General features: G+C 40.6%; 1 protein-coding gene across 1 annotated transcript in view; it reads right to left on the minus strand.

Annotated features, from left to right (window-relative positions):
• Positions 1-19,124, minus strand: part of LOC102933556 (sodium channel protein type 5 subunit alpha) — a 100,698-nt gene that overhangs the window by 32,901 nt on the left and 48,673 nt on the right. Inside the window, exons 17-21 of the mRNA XM_043541609.1 lie at positions 15,977-16,423; positions 14,626-14,769; positions 12,040-12,163; positions 4,237-4,391; positions 205-398 (exon numbers count right to left, since the gene is read on the minus strand). Of these exons, the coding sequence (XP_043397544.1) occupies positions 205-398; positions 4,237-4,391; positions 12,040-12,163; positions 14,626-14,769; positions 15,977-16,423 (1,064 nt within the window). The remainder of the gene's footprint in view (positions 1-204; positions 399-4,236; positions 4,392-12,039; positions 12,164-14,625; positions 14,770-15,976; positions 16,424-19,124) is intronic.

Consider the following 19,124-nt stretch of genomic DNA (forward strand, 5'->3'; position numbering starts at 1 on the left):
GCTACCTGATATTATTAAAGATGGAGGAATTTTGAGTCCAACATTTTAACAGACTAATGATTTTTATTGCCCAAATTCAGACAACTTGAAGAGTCCTGATTTTCAGATGATGGGTGCTCAGCACTTTCTAAAAATCAGTTCCCCTTCAAAGTACATCCAAAAAAGAAGAGTGAACATTTTGTTGCTGTGTCCGGTTCAAAGAATTGTTCAAATGCAATACTTACATCTACAATTAGGAAATCAAGCCAACACCAGGCATTGGTGAAATACTTCCTGAAGCCATAAGCCAGCCATTTCAGAAACATTTCGAAGACAAAGATATAAGTGAAGACTTTATCAAGAAATTCCAACATGGTTTTAATGTTTTCTCTTTTTTGAAGATGAATATCTTCAAATGCCTGGAATAATAAAGATTAAATATAATCCCACTCTACAGAGTTTCAGTGGAATATTTTAATGTGCTGAGATGAGAGATGTATGCACTTTTCATTATGAAACCACATGAAACTTGGACGTTCATCCTGCAAACAGTTACACATCAGCTTAACTTTACACATGTGAATAGTCCCAATGAAGGTGATCATTACAGATGGCTGAAAATACAGAATTTGTTTTCCATGATTTCGGAAAAGTTTTATTGTTTCACAGAATGGAATCCAGAAAAAGTTTCATTTGAAAAAATGCCAAAATGCTTTGCTAAGACATTTTTTGATCCAGAACAGCAAATGTCCTACCGTTCATTTATTCAGATTTTCACTGCATCATTCAGGGATGGAGGTGGGGAGGGTAAGTGGAGGAGAGAAGGGATCCCCTCAGCATTCCCAAAGTTGCTGCCAACCTCTGTCATACTGGAGTACTTCATTGTGGTGGCACGGCAACTGGATGTGGCTCCCTATCACCACTGTGACAGTGACTCCTTAGAAGCAAGAGAGGGAGTTGGGGACCACCTTTGTGGTTCCACCTGAGATGGCAGCACCCAGAGTTGCTGCTCTTCCCAACATCGGGCCAGCAACCTAGTACCCACTCTCTTGCAAGTGAAGTTTACACCACCTTAACCAGCTCCTACTTTGGAGGAGTGGGACCAGGCATAGTATGCCTGTGAGCAGTGCTCAGAAGAAACAGCAGTTGCAGGCTGAGGTTATGATGCTTGGGGACTGGGAACATGCTCTTGCAGCACAAGAGCTACCAATGGAGGCCTGAGAACACCACCATGCTCAGCTGGAGCAGCAGAGGGAGGAGTTCGTTTGAGGGCAGGCTGAGGCCACAGCCCTGATTCTGGGCACAATGCTGTAAAAAATTTTGGGTTCCCTAAAATTAATTTTTTTGGAGAAAACAAGTTTTGCCAAACATTTTTTCGACCAGCTCTAGTGATAATAATGAAAAGAACATATTAGATACTGTGGAAGAGCTACAAAATATTACCATATGCAAGGAACAATCCTTGCTCCATATATAGTCAATTTTCATTAAAGCTGTATTTTGTGACACAAAAATCTGTTTGTGGCAGACAAAGTGGTTACAAGCGGTCAGATGTGGGATGAGAAAATGTAAAGATGGATGGTGGAAATGCCAACTCTGATATCTCTTATGCTTCCCCAAATCCTGCATCAGCATAAATAAGTCCTCTAAGTATCAAAGCTGAAAGGACTTGGTATGTTGTCATTGTTTTAATGATGAAATAATCTTACAATTTGTTGCTTGTTTCAAGAAGGGAACAGCAGGTTCTTATTTAGAATTGTGTATGCACTTCAGCTCTAGGAACCTTCCTGGAGAGCTGACATGGTTCTTCACTTAGGGAAGAACATCAAAGAAATCAGGATCTTACAAGCAGAATTTTGAGAGAGATCAGCAGCAGATGTGATGTTCCTCAGCTGCTTTACATGTTACATGTGGAAGTTTGGGAGTTGCATCATCTGTCTCTGTGAAAATCCTAATACAAGTACAAACAGGTGTCCCTGTTACAAATATAGGCCTGTTCTGCACTAACACAGTAAATCAATCTAAATTATGCGAGTTAAGTTATGTAAGAAACGTAATTTAAGTCAACATAGCTTAGATCAATTTACAGTGTTATGTTCACAGCGCTATGTCAATGGGAGATGCTCTCCCACTGACATAGCTTCAGCCTTTCGGGGAGGTGTAGTCCTGAAGTCGACGGGAGAGTGCTTTCGCATTGACTTATCATGTCTTCATCAGACCAGCTAAATTGATGCCCGCTACATCAATCACAGCAACACTGATGTATCCTATAGTGAAGACAACGCCATAGACTCAGTCAACTACAGACCTAGATGACTATCACAAAGTTTCATTACAGGCCTAGAAATTTCCTGGATACAATCTGTGAAACAAACAGTAAAATTCCACGGTGCGTCTAAGAAAATGTAATCCTAGAGGGAAATTAAGTTAGTTAAAGCTACTTAAAGGCCCCTCAATATGTAAGTTACAGAAACTTAGACTCACACTAAACCCATTCAGACTTGCACCAATTTACCAACTTGTAGCTTACAGTGACCCATACACATACACACATCACTTCTGTCCCAAGGAATTTTATTTTTGGTGGACTCTAGGGGAAGAATATATTTTCAGATAGGCACAAAATTCTGCAGTATTGTTGTAACCATGTTGGTCTCAGGATATTAGAGAGACAAGTGAATGAGGTAATATCTTTTACTGGACCAACTTATGTTGGTGAGAGAGACTATCACAGAGTCAGGTCTATCCCCCCAGCCTGTCACCAGTTTCCTGGGAGTGACCCCTTCTGTGTGCCAGGCCCCAAGGACCTACACAGTTCCACAGAGGCAGGCCCATGGCCTCCAAGACTGGCCCTTTGGCACCAGCATCTCCTGTCTCTCTCCAAGGATCCCTGCAGTGAATCCAGCCAAACCAGAGTTCTGTGGGAGGCTTGTACTATGCCCCTTTAGGATACGATGCTGTCAGTGAGTATTTACAGTGACACAGGCAGCCTTTTCAAAACAAGGTAACCATTTATTAGTCACTGGCTACAGAATCTGAAAATCCTTAGCTGAACATAGAGAGGTAGAAGTTAAGCCATAGTCCATCCTGACCAAGCCAGTGCCTTGATGAGCCCGCCAAGTTGTGATGAACCCCATCTCTGGATCTCTCCCCTCTTTGTCCCGCAGATCTGGACTCCCAAGTCCCTCCAAAAAGCCCCCTTCTACCAGTCAGCTGACACATTGTTCTCCAGCTCAGCTCACAAGTCCTGCCTGCTGGGGTTTCCTTTTGTTAGATACGATTGTTCAGTCACTGGGGCATCTCTTTGTCTCGCTGGACCCTCTGTTGATTTGGGTCAGTTTGGGCCAGTTTTTTAATGACTGTATTCATTCCTCCGCAGACAGCAAGGGGACATACACCCATACACCTCCTGCCTCCTGCACTGTTCCAGGAGCAGTGTTAACCCTTTTGGACCCACTTGGAACGTAAGAACAGCCATAGTGGGTCAGACCAAAGTTCCATCTAGCCCAGTATCCTGTCTTCCCACAGTGGCTAATGTCAGGTGCCCCAGAGGGAATGAACAGAACAGGTAATCATCAAGTGATTCATCCCCCGTTAGTATTTTTTTCACACAATGCTCAGTCAACTTGTGGAACTCCTTGCCAGAGGATGTTGTGAAGGCCAAGACTATAACAGGGTTCAAAAAAGAACTAGATAAGTTCATGGAGGATAGGTCCATCAATGGCTATTAGCCAGGATGCACAGGGATGGTGGCCCTAGCCTCCGTTTGCCAGAAGTTGGGAATGGGCAACAGGGGATGGATCACTTGATGTTTGCCTGTTCTATTCATTCCCTCTGGGGCACCTGGCATTGGCCACTGTCAGAAGACAGGATACTGGGCTAGATGGACCTTTGGTCTGAACCAATATGGGCGTTCTTATGTTTTTATGTTTGATTTTAATGAAGCATCTAAAAATGATAATCTATACATTTGAAATAACTGCCACAGAAAAGCCACAGCAAAACCAATACACAAGCAGAATGGAAATCATCTGTCATGTGACTTACAGTACTTTACAGTCATTATAAAAAAGAAGCTACCCCATGCTAAGTAATTTTACCCTCTCCTAACCAGTCTGAAACGTCTACCAACCAGTCTGAAAATACATCCTTCTGCCCTAAGCAAAAAAGTCATATCTTGGATCTGAAATTAAAGCTATGTAACACCTCTGCATACAATTATAATTCAACCTGAGATGAGATTAAGTAAAAATTTACCAGTGCACCGCTGCTCAGCAGGATCATGAATATGATAAAGCTTTCAAACCAGCTATGTTCAACAACTTTGAAGCAGGTTTTCCTCAGGTTCCACCACGTTTTGCCTGGAAACTTTGTGGTATTCATCACACAGCAAGGGAAATGTCGAACACAACCTGAAAGAGGGACATGTGTTACATTAGTACCCAGGGCAGCCATGGAAATTTCTGGGTTCAGGGGAAAGTCGTTAGTCCCTCAAACTTGTCTGTCTCCTGTTTCCTCTTTCTCAGTCCTTTATTATTTGAAAGTAAACTACAAAATTATTTTTAAGCAATTAGGAATATCTTGCACCCATTAGTGAGCTACCTTCCAGCTCACTGGAAATTGGTAAGAACACTGGGAATGCTCTCGGAATGCTGATGGCTGGGTTTACAGAACAAAGGCAACACAACAGGATGGACCTTATGGCATTGGAGATTTACCAGCTATCTCAACGCCATGACAAGCATTGAGAGATGGAAGAATAGCACAACTGGCACAAGGAGTCATTGTATTTTAGAAATTAGAGATAAAGATAATCTGTAGGGTCATCTAGTCCATCCCCTTTGACAGCAGGATTGTTCCCTACCTTTTAATTTCTAGTCATTTATCCATTCTGTGTTCAAATGTACAAACTGACTGGGTTTCCACGACATAACTTGTAAGAATAGTCAACTGTCTAGTTGATCTTACAATTTAGAAAAAGTTAGGTTGAATATCAGTTCTCTTTCAATCTCAGCACATTACTCATATACTTTTTAGTACTTATTTAATTATAGCTGGGGCAGGTAGAACTGCCTATTATTAAGCTGGGGCAGGTAGAACACGTCCCATTATAAAACCCTGTTTTCAGTTCCCTTATAATTTTGCCAAACTTTAACCATTTGGGCTGAAATTTTCCTTGCTGGGTGTCTGTCACAAGCCTCTGCAACCTTACTTTGGCCCTTTGTGCATATGGACTACGATACAGTCTTTAATTACACAATCACATACTTTTTTTTTCCCACTGGACCCCTGCCTCATTCACTGCATAAGGATGGACCTGCTCTGGGCATGAATAAGGGTTGTGGTAATGAAGAAAAGTGTTATCTGTAGGATCCTTGCCTCATTTATTCCAAAAGCCAAATGTTGTATAGTGCATGAGGCAGTGGACTGCAGGAAGAGAAAGGATGGCCTCCTGGTTAAGGCAGGTGAATGATGCCTGGGGAATTCGACTATACCTCTGTCTCTGCCACAGACTTCTTATGTGATGCTAGTCAAGCCACTTAAACCAAACTTTTCACAGGTGGTCACTAATTATATGCTCCTCATTCTCTGGGTGCCTAACTGAAGACTCTGTGGGTCTCATGAGCAGAAGTGCTGAGCACACACAGCCAGTAACTGAAATTAATGTGATCTGTGCTTTGAACATATGAAGTGCTATATAGTGCTAAATACTCTGAAAAATCAGGTCGTAAGTGTCCCAAATTAGGCATCCAAAATTAGTGGATATTTTTGAACTTAATCTCCCTGAGTCTCAGTTTCCTATCTGTAAGATGGGGAAAATACCATCCCCTCACCTTACAGAGGTATTGTGGGGACACATTAACTACTGTTTGTGAAGCACTCATGTACTATAGTTATAAGCACCAGAGAAAAGCCCATGAGGAATTTAATAATGCTGTCTTCATAGGAGATTTTGAATAGTGTACAGTAAATAAGGCATGGGACCACACACTGATCAACAAAGAGAAAACAAAATATTGAATAGCTGCTTATCAAGTGAGAATCATCCATTCTGTGCACTGAAGGACGCAGGAGTGCTATAGAAAAAATAGTATGTGATCATGTAATTAAAGAATGTATTATAATGCATATACACAAAGGGGCCAAGTTAAGGTTGCACAGACAACTTTAGCTCTGGCATGTCCTAACTTTTGAGTGCTTCACTTTGAAACTTTAATAATGTTATTTTAACATAGTTTTTTGTTTGTAATTATTATATAACATGCATATATAATGTCCTAGGTGTGCATGTCATGGATATGTGTGTATAGCCTTGAGGAAGTCCTTATTGTTTACAAACTTCAAATACTTTGAGATGATTACCACATACCTACTTCTAGTGCGTAGGAAGAGGGTAGTATACTTTTAAATAGTTTGAGAGTCCTGTAGTGGTATTCACTGTGTTTTATGTTTTGAGGAGCCACCAGGACTAAGCAGAGCAGGAATATGTGTAGCTAGATCTTACACATTTATAAGTATTTAATAAATGTGGTTATTTGGGACTGAACTGCGAGGGCAGTTTCTTCATATTATTTTTGTTGTGTAAACAGCAAAATACATAACACCACCTTATTTCAGTGTGTTAATAAACACTCTTTAAAATCTTGTCTCATAAACTCATCCCTACAGACCTTTAACCATGTTTGTTTTTCTCCTTTGAATTCTGTCCAGTTTGTCAACAAGAAATGAAAGCAGTGTTCTAAGAACAGTTTCACCATAAAGAGAGGGGCCATTACTTTCCCTGATCTATAACAAGTTACAGCTCATATATAGGTCCAAAAGTGCATTACACATTGTGCTTGATACAGGGTCTTAGCCAAAGCCCACTGGAAACAATTGGAGACTTTCCACTGGCTTCAATGGGTTTGGATCACACTCGCATTGCATTACAAGTTAAATGTCATTTTTTGTCCAATACCTTGCTTTATTCTCTTTTGAAATGACTGCTTCCAAAGTTATCTTTATTTTGGATTATTTTTACCCAAATATCTCAGCTTGTATTTTCTAAGATGAATTTCATTGTATTACTTGCCCCTGTGTTTTAAATCTCCTTTTTATTATTTCTTTGTCAGCACTGGTATTTGCAACACTTCCCAGTTTAGTGACATATACAAATTTAGTTAACATGGTGTTTTTCCTCATTTCAAAATCATTAGTGAAGGTATTAAATAGCACCAGACCCAAAGCTGATCTCTTAAATATCCCCCGTTTATGAATTGTCCACAAGCAGCTTTCAGTTTTTGTAAACGTATTTGCTATTCAAAACTACTAGCTGAATCACTTACAGCAATAATTCTTGGTCTACAGATTGTTTGTGAGCAGGCTGTTGTGAGTATTCACTATTCAAAATTCAAACTGTATTGGCTTCACAAGGCGAATAGGTCCCTGGTTAAATGAATGCAAGTATTTCAAACATTCGCAATATCTGGTATAATTACTCACATTTATGAGTTCAACGTTTTATTTCTGCCAACATTTTCTAATATTCACTTAAATGTCATTGTTTCAACAAACATTCCTGCCATTAAACTGATCTTCTAGGATATTTGCAAGAAAATGAAACAATAGAATGCATAAAATAGATAAATAAAACAGTTCTTAGTTTGACTCTAGCCCTCTTCCTGACAACCTTTGTATGCTGCTTTGGCCCCAATCCTGCAAACACCTTCATACATTCTTAACTGTAAGCAGGTAAGTAGGCTTCAAGGGAGCTACTCCCCTGCATCAAATTAAACTCATTCATAAGTTCTTATGGTCTTAGATGGTAAACTTTGCAATGCAAGATCTCAAGATCTACATCTGCCTTGTGTGTACAAAGTATCTAGCATACTGTTGGCATGTCCAGAATACAAATCAATAATGAATAATCATTATATTCATTGGATTTTTTGTGCGGAATTTACTTAGCTATTAAGCTGATCAGTGAACTTTATGATCCTTCAATAAGTTTTTAATCCATGTGATCTCATATACCATGGCATTGAAATTAATATTCCAAGTAGGATTTCATGTCTACCACATCAATTCCTTAGGAATTCCTTGTAATAACATTATTGATGATGGATTGCTGTGGATTTATGTATACACACTCTCATTACAGTGTGTATGGTAACACCCATTGTTTCATGTTCTTTATGTATATAAATCTCCCCACTGTATTTTCCACTGAATGCATCTGATGAAGTGAGCTGTAGCTCACGAAAGCTTATGCTCAAATAAATTTGTTAGTCTCTAAGGTGCCACAAGTACTCCTTTTCTTTTTGCGAATACAGACTAACACAGCTGCTACTCTGAAACCTGTAATTCCATTGGAATTTAGCAATGATATTTATAGCATGAACTAATTCAACAGAAGCTGTATCCCCTGTATCTAATCAATTTCAGCTTGAAAACAGAAAATTATTACAAACCAGATCCTTAGGTCCAGCTAAGTTACTCTCAGCACAGGACCTTAGATAAGCAAGAAAAGGTAGCTGTCCTGGTGGTAGCCAGGGGCCAGTTCTACCTTGATGTAAATTAGACTGGTTTCTAATTTGTTCTAATCTGCAGGCTGCTTTAATCTAGGCCAGCAGCAATAGCCTCGAAGGCACTATTCCGCCAAGGCACTATTCCGCTGTCTGGAGATTACTGGAGTGCAAAGCACTCCTCCTACTCCTGATACCTGTCCCAGGTGATGGGGGCAGGATGAGATGGTGCAGAGCTGGCTATGTCACTGCTGCAGCAGACAGGGTTCCTCTACTCTGGGGAAATCCCCAGCTTCTCTGTTAGAGATTGACATAAAGGAACCTGACCAGGGCCAAAGATCTGGCCATACATTTGCAATTCATAGCCAAACAGGACGTATCAATTCCCATTTAAAGCAGCATTGGGAGTAGGAACATTTCCAAATATATCAGACTAGCACATCAAACTATTGACTTTGTCTAAATATTGTATTTTCTTTCTTGTTTTCAGTTATTCCAGTGTAAAACTGTCCCTTCAACAGTTTCTTCAGCCCTCATTTTTTATGCATCTTTCACATACAACCTCATCTCCCTTGCACATTCTACAGCAAGTGTCTCCATTACAGCTATTTCAACTATATTACAATTAATATAGTAATTTACAGCCTAAAACACAAGCATGGCACCACAATGGTTATCTGCTTCACTTGTATCTACTCCAGGGCTAGTTTATGGAGCCTTTGTTAAAAGCCACAGTAATTTAGTACTAGCAAATACAATGAACCTGCCTCATTCTGAATTTTTGCTCAAAATTCAGAAATGGAAGAGTCGGGGAATCGGAAGTAATTGGGAAGGAAATATAGGTGGGCTGCAGGGGGAGAGACTAGGTGGAATGATAGAAAGGGCCCTGAACAGTGAAGGTAAGGAAAAGTGTGGAGAAGTAGATGGCAGGAGAGATTATGGTAAGGAGGGCCTGTGGGAATCTAGAGGGTTGTTATAATGAAAGAGGTAGCAGGAATGGGGAGCAGGACAGAATCAGGAGAGAGATAGCTGGGGCAGTGAGGAACAGTGGGGAAGAGGCAGTCAGGCAGGGTTAGTAAGAGAAGGAAGAAGCTGGATGGCAGATGCAGATCTGCCACAGATAACTGAGGTCACAAGGTGGATGGGTACAAGAGATAAAAGGAAAACTTAGAAGAAGCGTGGCCAGTTGAACACTAGACTCAAACTGCAACAGCCAATGGCTAGTGGAGGGGCAGAAGGGAGGAGACTTTATGTCTTGTGAGCCAGCTGGTAGGAGGAAAGAGCATGTCAGCTGACGGGAGTAGCATTGTGGGAAAGGAATCTGAATACTGTCCAGCTTTCTAAAATCAGTTAGTTCTCCAGGAACATTGGTCTTTTATAATCATAAGGAATCATAACCCAGGTGGAAATTAATCTAACTGTGAATTGACCTTGATGACATGTTTTACCCTGTTACTTCTACTACAGACAGTTCAGGGAGACTACTGTTTGCTCTGAGAAATAACTGATATAAAGTAGGGGTTGGATGAAATGTTAATAAATTTAAATTTTTCTCTAGTGAAAACCACAGTATTCTTAGTTTTGGCTAGAAGGAGCCAGCTGTGAAAATTAAAATAAGCACTGAGTACAAATATTGGCATGAAGTAAACTTGTAAAGCTGTGCAGCAATTTAAATTGGGCTTCTGGACTTACCATCCTACAGAAATTCAGCTGAATACTAACAAGTTCTCTCCGCCTGTTTCATGTGTGTTTGACTATTATAGAGATCTATGGATGAAAAGTTCTATGCAACTACTCAGTAATTATATTGTTATTAAATTCTCTGCAAGTAGACAGAGTGCCTTGGTGTTGAGTGCCTGAGTGTCTCAACATTAACTAGGAGAAGAGGCTACTTTGGATTGTTTACTTGTGGCACCTTAGAGACTAACCAATTTATTTGAGCATAAGCTTTCGTGAGCTACAGCTCACTTCATCGGATGCATACTGTGGAAAATACAGAAGATGTTCTTATACATACAAACCATGAAAAAATGGGTGTTTACCATTACAAAAGGTTTTCTCTCCCCCCACCCCACTCTCCTGCTGGTAATAGCTTATCTAAAGTGATCACTCTCCTTACAATGTGTATGATAATCAAGGTGGGCCATTTCCAGCACAAATCCAGGTTTTCTCCTCCCCCTCCTCTTTTTTCACACACACAAACCCACTCTCCTGTTGGTAACAGCTTATCTAAAGTGATCACTCGCCTTACAATGTGTATGATAATCAAGGTGGGCCATTTCCAGCACAAATCCAGGGTTTAACAAGAACGTCTGAGGAACCGGGAGGGGGGCGGGTAGGAAAAAACAGGGGGAAATAGGTTACCTTGCATAATGACTTAGCCACTCCCAGTCTCTATTCAAGCCTAAGTTAATTGTATCAAATTTGCAAATGAATTTCAATTCAACAGTCTCTCGCTGGAGTCTGGTTTTGAAGTTTTTCTGTTGTAATATCGCAACTTTCATGTCTGTAATCGTGTGACCAGAGAGACTGAAGTGTTCTCCGACTGGTTTATGAATGTTATAATTCTTGACATCTGATTTGTGTCCATTTATTCTTTTACGTAGAGACTGTCCAGTTTGACCAATGTACATGGCAGAGGGGCATTGCTGGCACATGATGGCATATATCACATTGGTGGATGTGCAGGTGAACGAGCCTCTGATAGTGTGGCTGATGTTATTAGGCCCTGTGATGGTGTCCCCTGAATAGATATGTGGGCACAGTTGGCAACGGGCTTTGTTGCAAGGATAGGTTCCTGGGTTAGTGGTTCTGTTGTGTGGTATGTGGTTGCTGGTGAGTATTTGCTTCAGGTTGGGGGGCTGTCTGTAGGCAAGGACTGGCCTGTCTCCCAAGATTTGTGAGAGTGTTGGGTCATCCTTCAGGATAGGTTGTAGATCCTTAATAATGCATTGGAGGGGTTTTAGTTGGGGGCTGAAGGTGACGGCTAGTGGCGTTCTGTTATTTTCTTTGTTCGGCCTGTCCTGTAGTAGGTGACTTCTGGGAACTCTTCTGGCTCTATCAATCTGTTTCTTCACTTCCACAGGTGGGTACTGTAGTTGTAAGAATGCTTGATAGAGATCTTGTAGGTGTTTGTCTCTGTCTGAGGGGTTGGAGCAAATGCGGTTGTATCCTCAGACGTTCTTGTTAAACCCTGGATTTGTGCTGGAAATGGCCCACCTTGATTATCATACACATTGTAAGGAGAGTGATCACTTTAGATAAGCTATTACCAACAGGAGAGTGGGGTGGGGGGAGAGAAAACCTTTTGTAGTGGTAAATACCCATTTTTTCATGGTTTGTATGTATAAGAACATCTTCTGTATTTTCCACAGTATGCATCCGATGAAGTGAGCTGTAGCTCACGAAAGCTTATGCTCAAATAAATTAGTTAGTCTCTAAGGTGCCACAAGTACTCCTTTTCTTTTTGTGAATACAGACTGACACGGCTGTTACTCTGAAACCTTTGGATTGTTTGTCTCACTTCCTAGTCATAGTGAAATTAGCAGATCCTTACCTTCTGGGAAACAGTTATCAGGTTCTTTTAAGTCTTCAGCCAGCTCAGGGATCTGTTTCAGAAGCTCCTCAGGATTTGTCAGATCCACTGTGCTGCCTTCAGAACAGCTGATGTAATCCAGGTGCTACACAAGAGAAGACAATGTATCATTTTTTTGTTTAGAGTGGTCACTGTGCTTTAAAATAAACTGAATGCTCTTCTTACTACATTCTGTTGCACACCAGAAGCAACTACAACAGTACACTGTCATCATCAGGAGGGTGCCCTCTGCTCGTTGGGAAGGAAACTGCAGCCCTCTGCTCATTGGTAAGGGTGCTCTGTACACTGCAGCCCAGGTTGGCTGGGGTTGGTTAATTTCAGCTGAGCGTCGCCTTTCTTGCCAGCCTGGACTTGAGCTGACTGGTTAGTAAAAGGGAGAACCCAAAACCAGGGGGAAGAGGGCATTCCTCTCACCTGAGCTTGGCACTGCAGGGAGCCAAGAAAGTAGATTTAAAACCAAAAATCTGCTAGCCGGACCCCTTCCCCCTGTTTCTAGGGTTTCATTTCTGAAAACAGCTGGGCAGGTAACCTCAGGCTAAGCCAGGGGAAGGAGTAAAGGAGAAACAAAGTCAAGCTAGCTCCATCTTTGATCCTGTAGTAAGGTCTTCATCCCTGGAGGCACGGTGCCTCCCCTCCCCACCCCATTGGGGCACATGGCCCTGTCTTATCCCACCCCACCTTCCATCCGTGCGGCTCTCCTCACTGGCTAACTTGCCTCCCCTGCCCAGCCCGCTTCATTAGCCATCTTTCCCTGCATCATAGGGTGTGCTACCTACTATGGAACAGCGAGAAAGAACACATTTGGGTAAAAACAAGCCCTGGCTAATGTGCTGCTGTCTCTAAAGTGCACCAGGCTTTAGCAAAGTATTTAATTAGCCTCCACAAATTTCTTTTCCTCACCTGCAGATTATTGTGATCTCAGCCCAAGAAGCCCTGGAATGTGATTCCTTCTGTGGACATGCTCAATTGAGACGTAATGACATTGACTTGGTATACAACAGAATGTAGTAAGAAGAGCATAGAATGGATTTTATTAACACTATTGAGCTGCTTGTGAATGATTTTGTGACTATACATATTGGTGACTTCTTTCTCTGAATGTCACTGTAATTGGCAGTGAAAGTCACTCAATTTGTCACTGGTCACTTTGACACTTATTTTCTCACTAGGGAAACCAAAAAGTCTCTAAATCTAGTGACAAAATAGCTAAATTGGCAACATTCTGGTGGAATGGACTTTCTCCCCTGAAATATCTCCACATCAATTTAAAGCCAAAGCTAGATTTAAAGGCACCAGATTAATCACTGTAATAAAACTTGCATATGGGAATGATTCCAACTTTTCTTGAATTAAGTGTATATAGTTCTCAAACACAGACAGGCTTTAAAACATTTCACTAGTTAGAGCTGAAAACAATTAAAACCAGAGCACCCAACCTGGGGAAAAAGAGAGTGAGAGAGAGACAGACAGAGAAATGAATATATAGTTTATTCAGAGTCCTGTTTGGTAGAGCTCTACAAATTTCTGTTCAGAATGAAAGTACGGTAAAATGCTCTCAATAATTTACACGAATTAGAACATGTAATCACATAAAACATAATGTATTCTCCACTGGCTTAGACTTCCTTGTATTCCAGCATATTTCACACTTCACACCACTAGAGATGTGTGAATAATTCATAACAAATTATTTATTCAGTGAATTCTGCCACTTTTTCTGTTTCCAAATTGCTGATGAACAATTTGTGATTTTCTTGAATATGTTCCTTATTAAAATTATTCTCCAAAGACTTGTGTAAATAATCATGGGATTTTATTTTTTACTTTTTGTGAGCAATTCATTTAAAATATTTTGTATTTGAAATCTGAGCTGTTTTGATTGGACATATAGACAACGTTGTATGTGTCCACTCCCTGACTAGAGGAGTATAACCCTTATATATTCAGCTTGGAAAATTGTTTTTAAGATTACATATACAAAATTCATTTAATGTGTTTTGAAATTATACAGAAAAAAGACTGGACACACCAGAATGGTCCCTGAAACCATTTTCTGGGACAAAACATTTTTGCTAATTCAGATGTCAAGTAGACAATGCTCATTTTTTGGTAATCTTTCTGAATCAAAGGCAACTCAGAACCCAGTTTCTCTTCCTAATAAAGTTTTTAATTAATATTTATAAATACAGCATTTTCCCATTTCCATTCATAGAGATCCAACTCTTCCACCCTGAACCAATGACACAGAATACTTCAAGCTAAATATAACTGAGGCAAGTAAATTTATCAGTCATGTCATGATGCAAGTATTAATCCAAAATGGAACTATGATGAACACCTGCATGGCTAAGATATCTGAGGCCTTCCCAATACTCGAAGAAAGAGAGCTCTTGTGCTTTAAACACAAAATAGAATAATAAAGATAAAATTTATTGTACAACATTATTTTTGAGTCATTATCTTTATTAGATTCCAAAAAACAGAAACAGAACATACAGAGATTGGTCAATGTTGGTGATTTCAGGTTAGGTAAGAACATGGGGTTACCTCTTTTTGTCCCTGTGATGATTCATCCTTCCTTTGTTTACATATGTTAAACTCACTTAAGTCTTCAGAGAAAACCTCAGATCCTTTACTCCAAGTTTCTGGGCTTTTACATTGCTCTCCCCTCTGTCTCAGGTGGTTTTCCTGCTGAAGATAATCTTAGATGGGTTTATTTTATTTTCTCTTTTCTTTTTTGTGCCAGAGGGATGGCACACTTAATTTCAAAGTAGAACACTCTAAATGGAACACCAAGCACCTTGAACTACTCACTTATAGTCTTGATCTTTACAGAGAGATACAAAGTGGGAAAAGTTTGCCTTGGTTACCTAAAATAAATTAAGGCCTGATCCAAAGCCCACTGAAATCAATGGGAATCTTTTAATCAGAACAAAGTGAAGAACTCAGGACCTGAAGGGGAGATTTTAGATTCATAGTTAGTCATGACTCCTGTGACGTTCCCATAGGTACCCAGAATTCTGAGGCACTTCGCTACCACATGCCCTTAGGAAGAGAAAGCCTTGTCAGTCCCTGCTGTGGGTCAGCTCACCAACTCCACCGCCCACGGGCAACACAAGCACTGCAAATCCAGGGATTTGTGCTGGAAATGGCCCACCTTGATTTTCATGCATGTTGTAAGGAGAGTGGTCACTTTGGATAGGCTATTACCAGCAGGAGAGTGAGTTTGTGTGTGTGGTTTTTGGAGGGGGGTGAGGGAGTGAGAGAACCTGGATTTCTGCAGGAAATGGCCCACCCTGATTACCATACACATTGCGAAAAGAGTGGTCACTTTGGATGGGCTATTACCAGCAAGAGAGTGAGTTTGTCTGTGGGGGGGCGGAGGGTGAGAAAACCTGGATTTGTGCTGGAAATGGCCCATCTTGATGATCACTTTAGATAAGCTATTACCAGCAGGAGAGTGGGGTGGGAGGAGGTATTGTTTCATGGTGTCTGTGTATATAATAATGATATTCTGCAATTTCCACACTATGCATCCGATGAAGTGAGCTGTAGCTCACGAAAGCTCATGCTCAAATAAATTGGTTACTCTCTAAGGTGCCACAAGTACTCCTTTTCTTTTTGCGAATACAGACTAACACGGCTGTTACTCTGAAACCAGTATTTCACAAAGACATCCAACCTTGATTTAAAGACTCCATGTGATGGAGAATTTACCTAATCCTTGGTAATGGTTCTTCTAATGGTTGATCACCCTAACTTTAAAAAATCTAAACCTTATTTCCAGATGGAACTTTTTAAACTTAAACTTCCTGCAGCTGGATCATGCTTTGCCTTTGTCTGCTAAATTAAAAATCCCATTAGTATCAAACATATTCTCCCTGTACGTGCTTCTTACCTGTTTACTGTACTCAGTTTTTGAGAATGTGGTTGGCTTATCATCATCTTCTACATAATCCTCACTATCAGAATCTGCCTCAGCAATAGGGACACAGACAAACATTTTGGGGTTGGTGATAAAATCTTCAAGAATGCTAACTGAGCATTTGTCCCCAGTTTTCTCAGTTCCATTGTTACTGTGATTTTCTTTACAATTTTGCCCTTCTTTTCCAGCCTCCACACATGTGTTCTTGGTAGCCAATTTATTTTTCTTTTTGGCAGCTTTCTTTGGATGCCGGCACTGTCCACAACAGTAATCCCATGTTGCGTGTTTCACCAGGTGAAGTCCCCTGTGGATCCGAGCAAATGCAATTTTAAGATTGTTCATCTCTCCATCATCTTCGGGTGCTTGGAGGTTGTCAGCACTGAAGGAGTTCAGCAGTAATGCAATGAACAGGTTGAGAACCTGAAAATAATTGGAATAAACAGAAAATCATGGCAATATAATTTTGAAATGTAAATAACGGCTTGAAGATTAGCCAGTTTCTAAACAATTTGTTCTTAATGCACCAACCTTAACAAGACAAAATGAAATGATTATTTAGCAAATTATTTTTCATGCAGCATATTTGGCTCTCACAAAGGTATATGTTTCCATGACCCTCAAAAAAAAGAAAAAAAAAGTAGATTTTGCGTAGCATAAAATGACGATCTTATTGCCAATACAGGGATATGTATAAAGATCACACAATTTAACTGAAACACAAAAAAAATTAATAAAAAAAATTGGTGTATCACAGTACTCCATCAATCCCACAAGGAGGAGACAATTACATAAAATTACAGATACACTAATTATGGGGGTGCTGTTCCTTTAACAGGACAATATTGTTAAAACAGTGTTGGAGAGATTTGTGCAATAGAACTATCAGCCTGGATTTTAGGGTAAGGACACAGTCTGGGCCTTGTACAGGATAATGAAGGTCTGATACTAGTCTCATAACAGTTTTACCGGGGTGTAATTACACCAGACCTGAGTGGAGCTGCTTCTGATTTGCATGGATATGAGATCAGAATCAGGCTCAGTGTGTCTATCAATTTTGTAGCATTGTAATGAAGAATATTCTAGGACTGGCTTCCCTTAGGAAGAGTCAATTTGATTGCAGGTGGAACTATAAAGTGTATATCCAGTTAGATGTTGAATATATTGCTTCAAATACAGTGGTGGAGGTGGTTGAATCAGCAGTTATAGAATCATGGTGTTTTTCCTCCAGGCTTTTCCAAAGGAGGGGTCAGAAATTTGGGAAGAAAACCTATTTTTATATTCATTTTAAGATAAAAGAGGGATGAAATGGGTACTTACCTTAAAGTAACTGTGGTTCTTTGAGATGAGCTGTCTATATACATTCCACAGGTGGTGTGCACATGCCCTTTGCACTCAAGTCTAGATTCTTTTGGCCTGCAGTGTCCATTGGGGGTCACACCTGTGCTCTGAGTGTTCTCATGCCTCCAAATGAGGGCATAAAGTGTGGAGCGACCCCAACTGCCCCTCAATTCCTTCGCCAATACAGAATCCTAATGCTATAAGGCTGTTGTAGCAGGGAAGGTGAGAGAGGAAAAATGGAAACACTATTCTGATCTTATTTCTAATCATTAAGGTAATGTCTAATTATTTACAAAGAATGATACGGCCACAAAGTGAATGAAAAGACTCAGACATTGCAGGGTTCTGTCTCTGAGCCAGGGGTGGAAAGAAGGAACTGAGTGGCTTTTGGGATCACCCTGTCCTTTATGCCCTTCACTTGGAGGCACAAAGACACTCATGGTGCAGGCATGGTCCTCAACAGACACTGCTGGCCAAAAGAATCTGAACTTGACTGCACGGGGCATGGGCACACCATCAATGGAATGTATACAGACAAGCTCTGGAAGTTGCAGTATGGGTTCGAAGGGAGATTATTTTAACTGGGATTCTTGAAAAAAGGTGTTGAAAGAAAAGGGACTTTCATTTATGAAGGTCTGACTAAAAGCTCACTGAATTCAACACGTCTTTCCATTGATTTCAGTGGGCTTTGGGTCAGGTTTTAGAGAAGTCTGAGCAAATTGAGAGAACAAAGAAGTAAAATTCCTTTAAAGTCATTTGGTAAGCCTTGAATTACAGCTCTGGCAGAATGTTTTGCATTAAAATCCTGGTGCAGATCTGGTGCTGCTAGTATTTGAAGACGTTCCCACAAACATTTTCTTCTTTGGCCTCATGTCCTAGGAATATGTGTGCGGGGCTTAGAGTGAAGGGGTAATGGACTGGTGCATCTATACCTTTGTCATCCCATTTAGACAAATATGGATTTTTTCATAACCAGACACTCATCTTGTGGGCCAAAGGAACGTTGTTATCCTCATTTTACAGGTGGGAAACTGTTTGGGTTTGTTTACAGATGGGGAGGGACAGAGATGGAGTGACTTTGTTAAGTCCACACAATGAGATAGCGGGAGAGCTAAAAATAGAACCCAAAAATCTAACAACATGCTCCTGTGAAACATCACTTGTAAAACCAGTAAGAAGGCAGGAACAAAATAGAGGATCAGGAGACATTCAACATGTGGGAGTGAGGGAAGGAACCACCTTTCCACTGCTAGATCTGATGGTTACCTAGTGAAACTGTATGAGAGTTTGACCCCAAAGGGAACTGCCCCCAACAGTGCATCCCCAGTAAATGTCTTCAGCAATGGGATGATGGGGACCCTAGAAGACCAGATTGAGAAATTTCGCCAAGGTCAGGTCAGAAGCCGAAAGGACTAGAAGAGAATTTCTTAGGGAACCGTGTCCACCTGATTCTGACATCTCTGCAGGGAACCTTCTCTGCAAAGGTAAGAGGTTGTGGAAGGTGAGATGCTATTGACTAGGAAGGGACAAAGAGTGATTAGTTTATGATGTTAGTGAATTCCCAGCTAAGCTTTCATAAGCTAAATGTGATATGTATATAGGGCCTGATTTTTTTAAATTTTGCAGACTGAAAACCATGCCAACTTAAAATTTCACAGCGACTCCAATGATTACTCAGATCTTCTTACTCTACAGTGACAGATGCCACTGAAGTTAAAACTGAATCTCTGTAATCAGTAAGGGACCAAAGACACACAGATGATGAGTTCTTGATTTCATTCAG

Source organism: Chelonia mydas, chromosome 2 (assembly GCF_015237465.2).
Source record: "Chelonia mydas isolate rCheMyd1 chromosome 2, rCheMyd1.pri.v2, whole genome shotgun sequence".
NCBI lineage: Eukaryota > Metazoa > Chordata > Testudines > Cheloniidae > Chelonia > Chelonia mydas.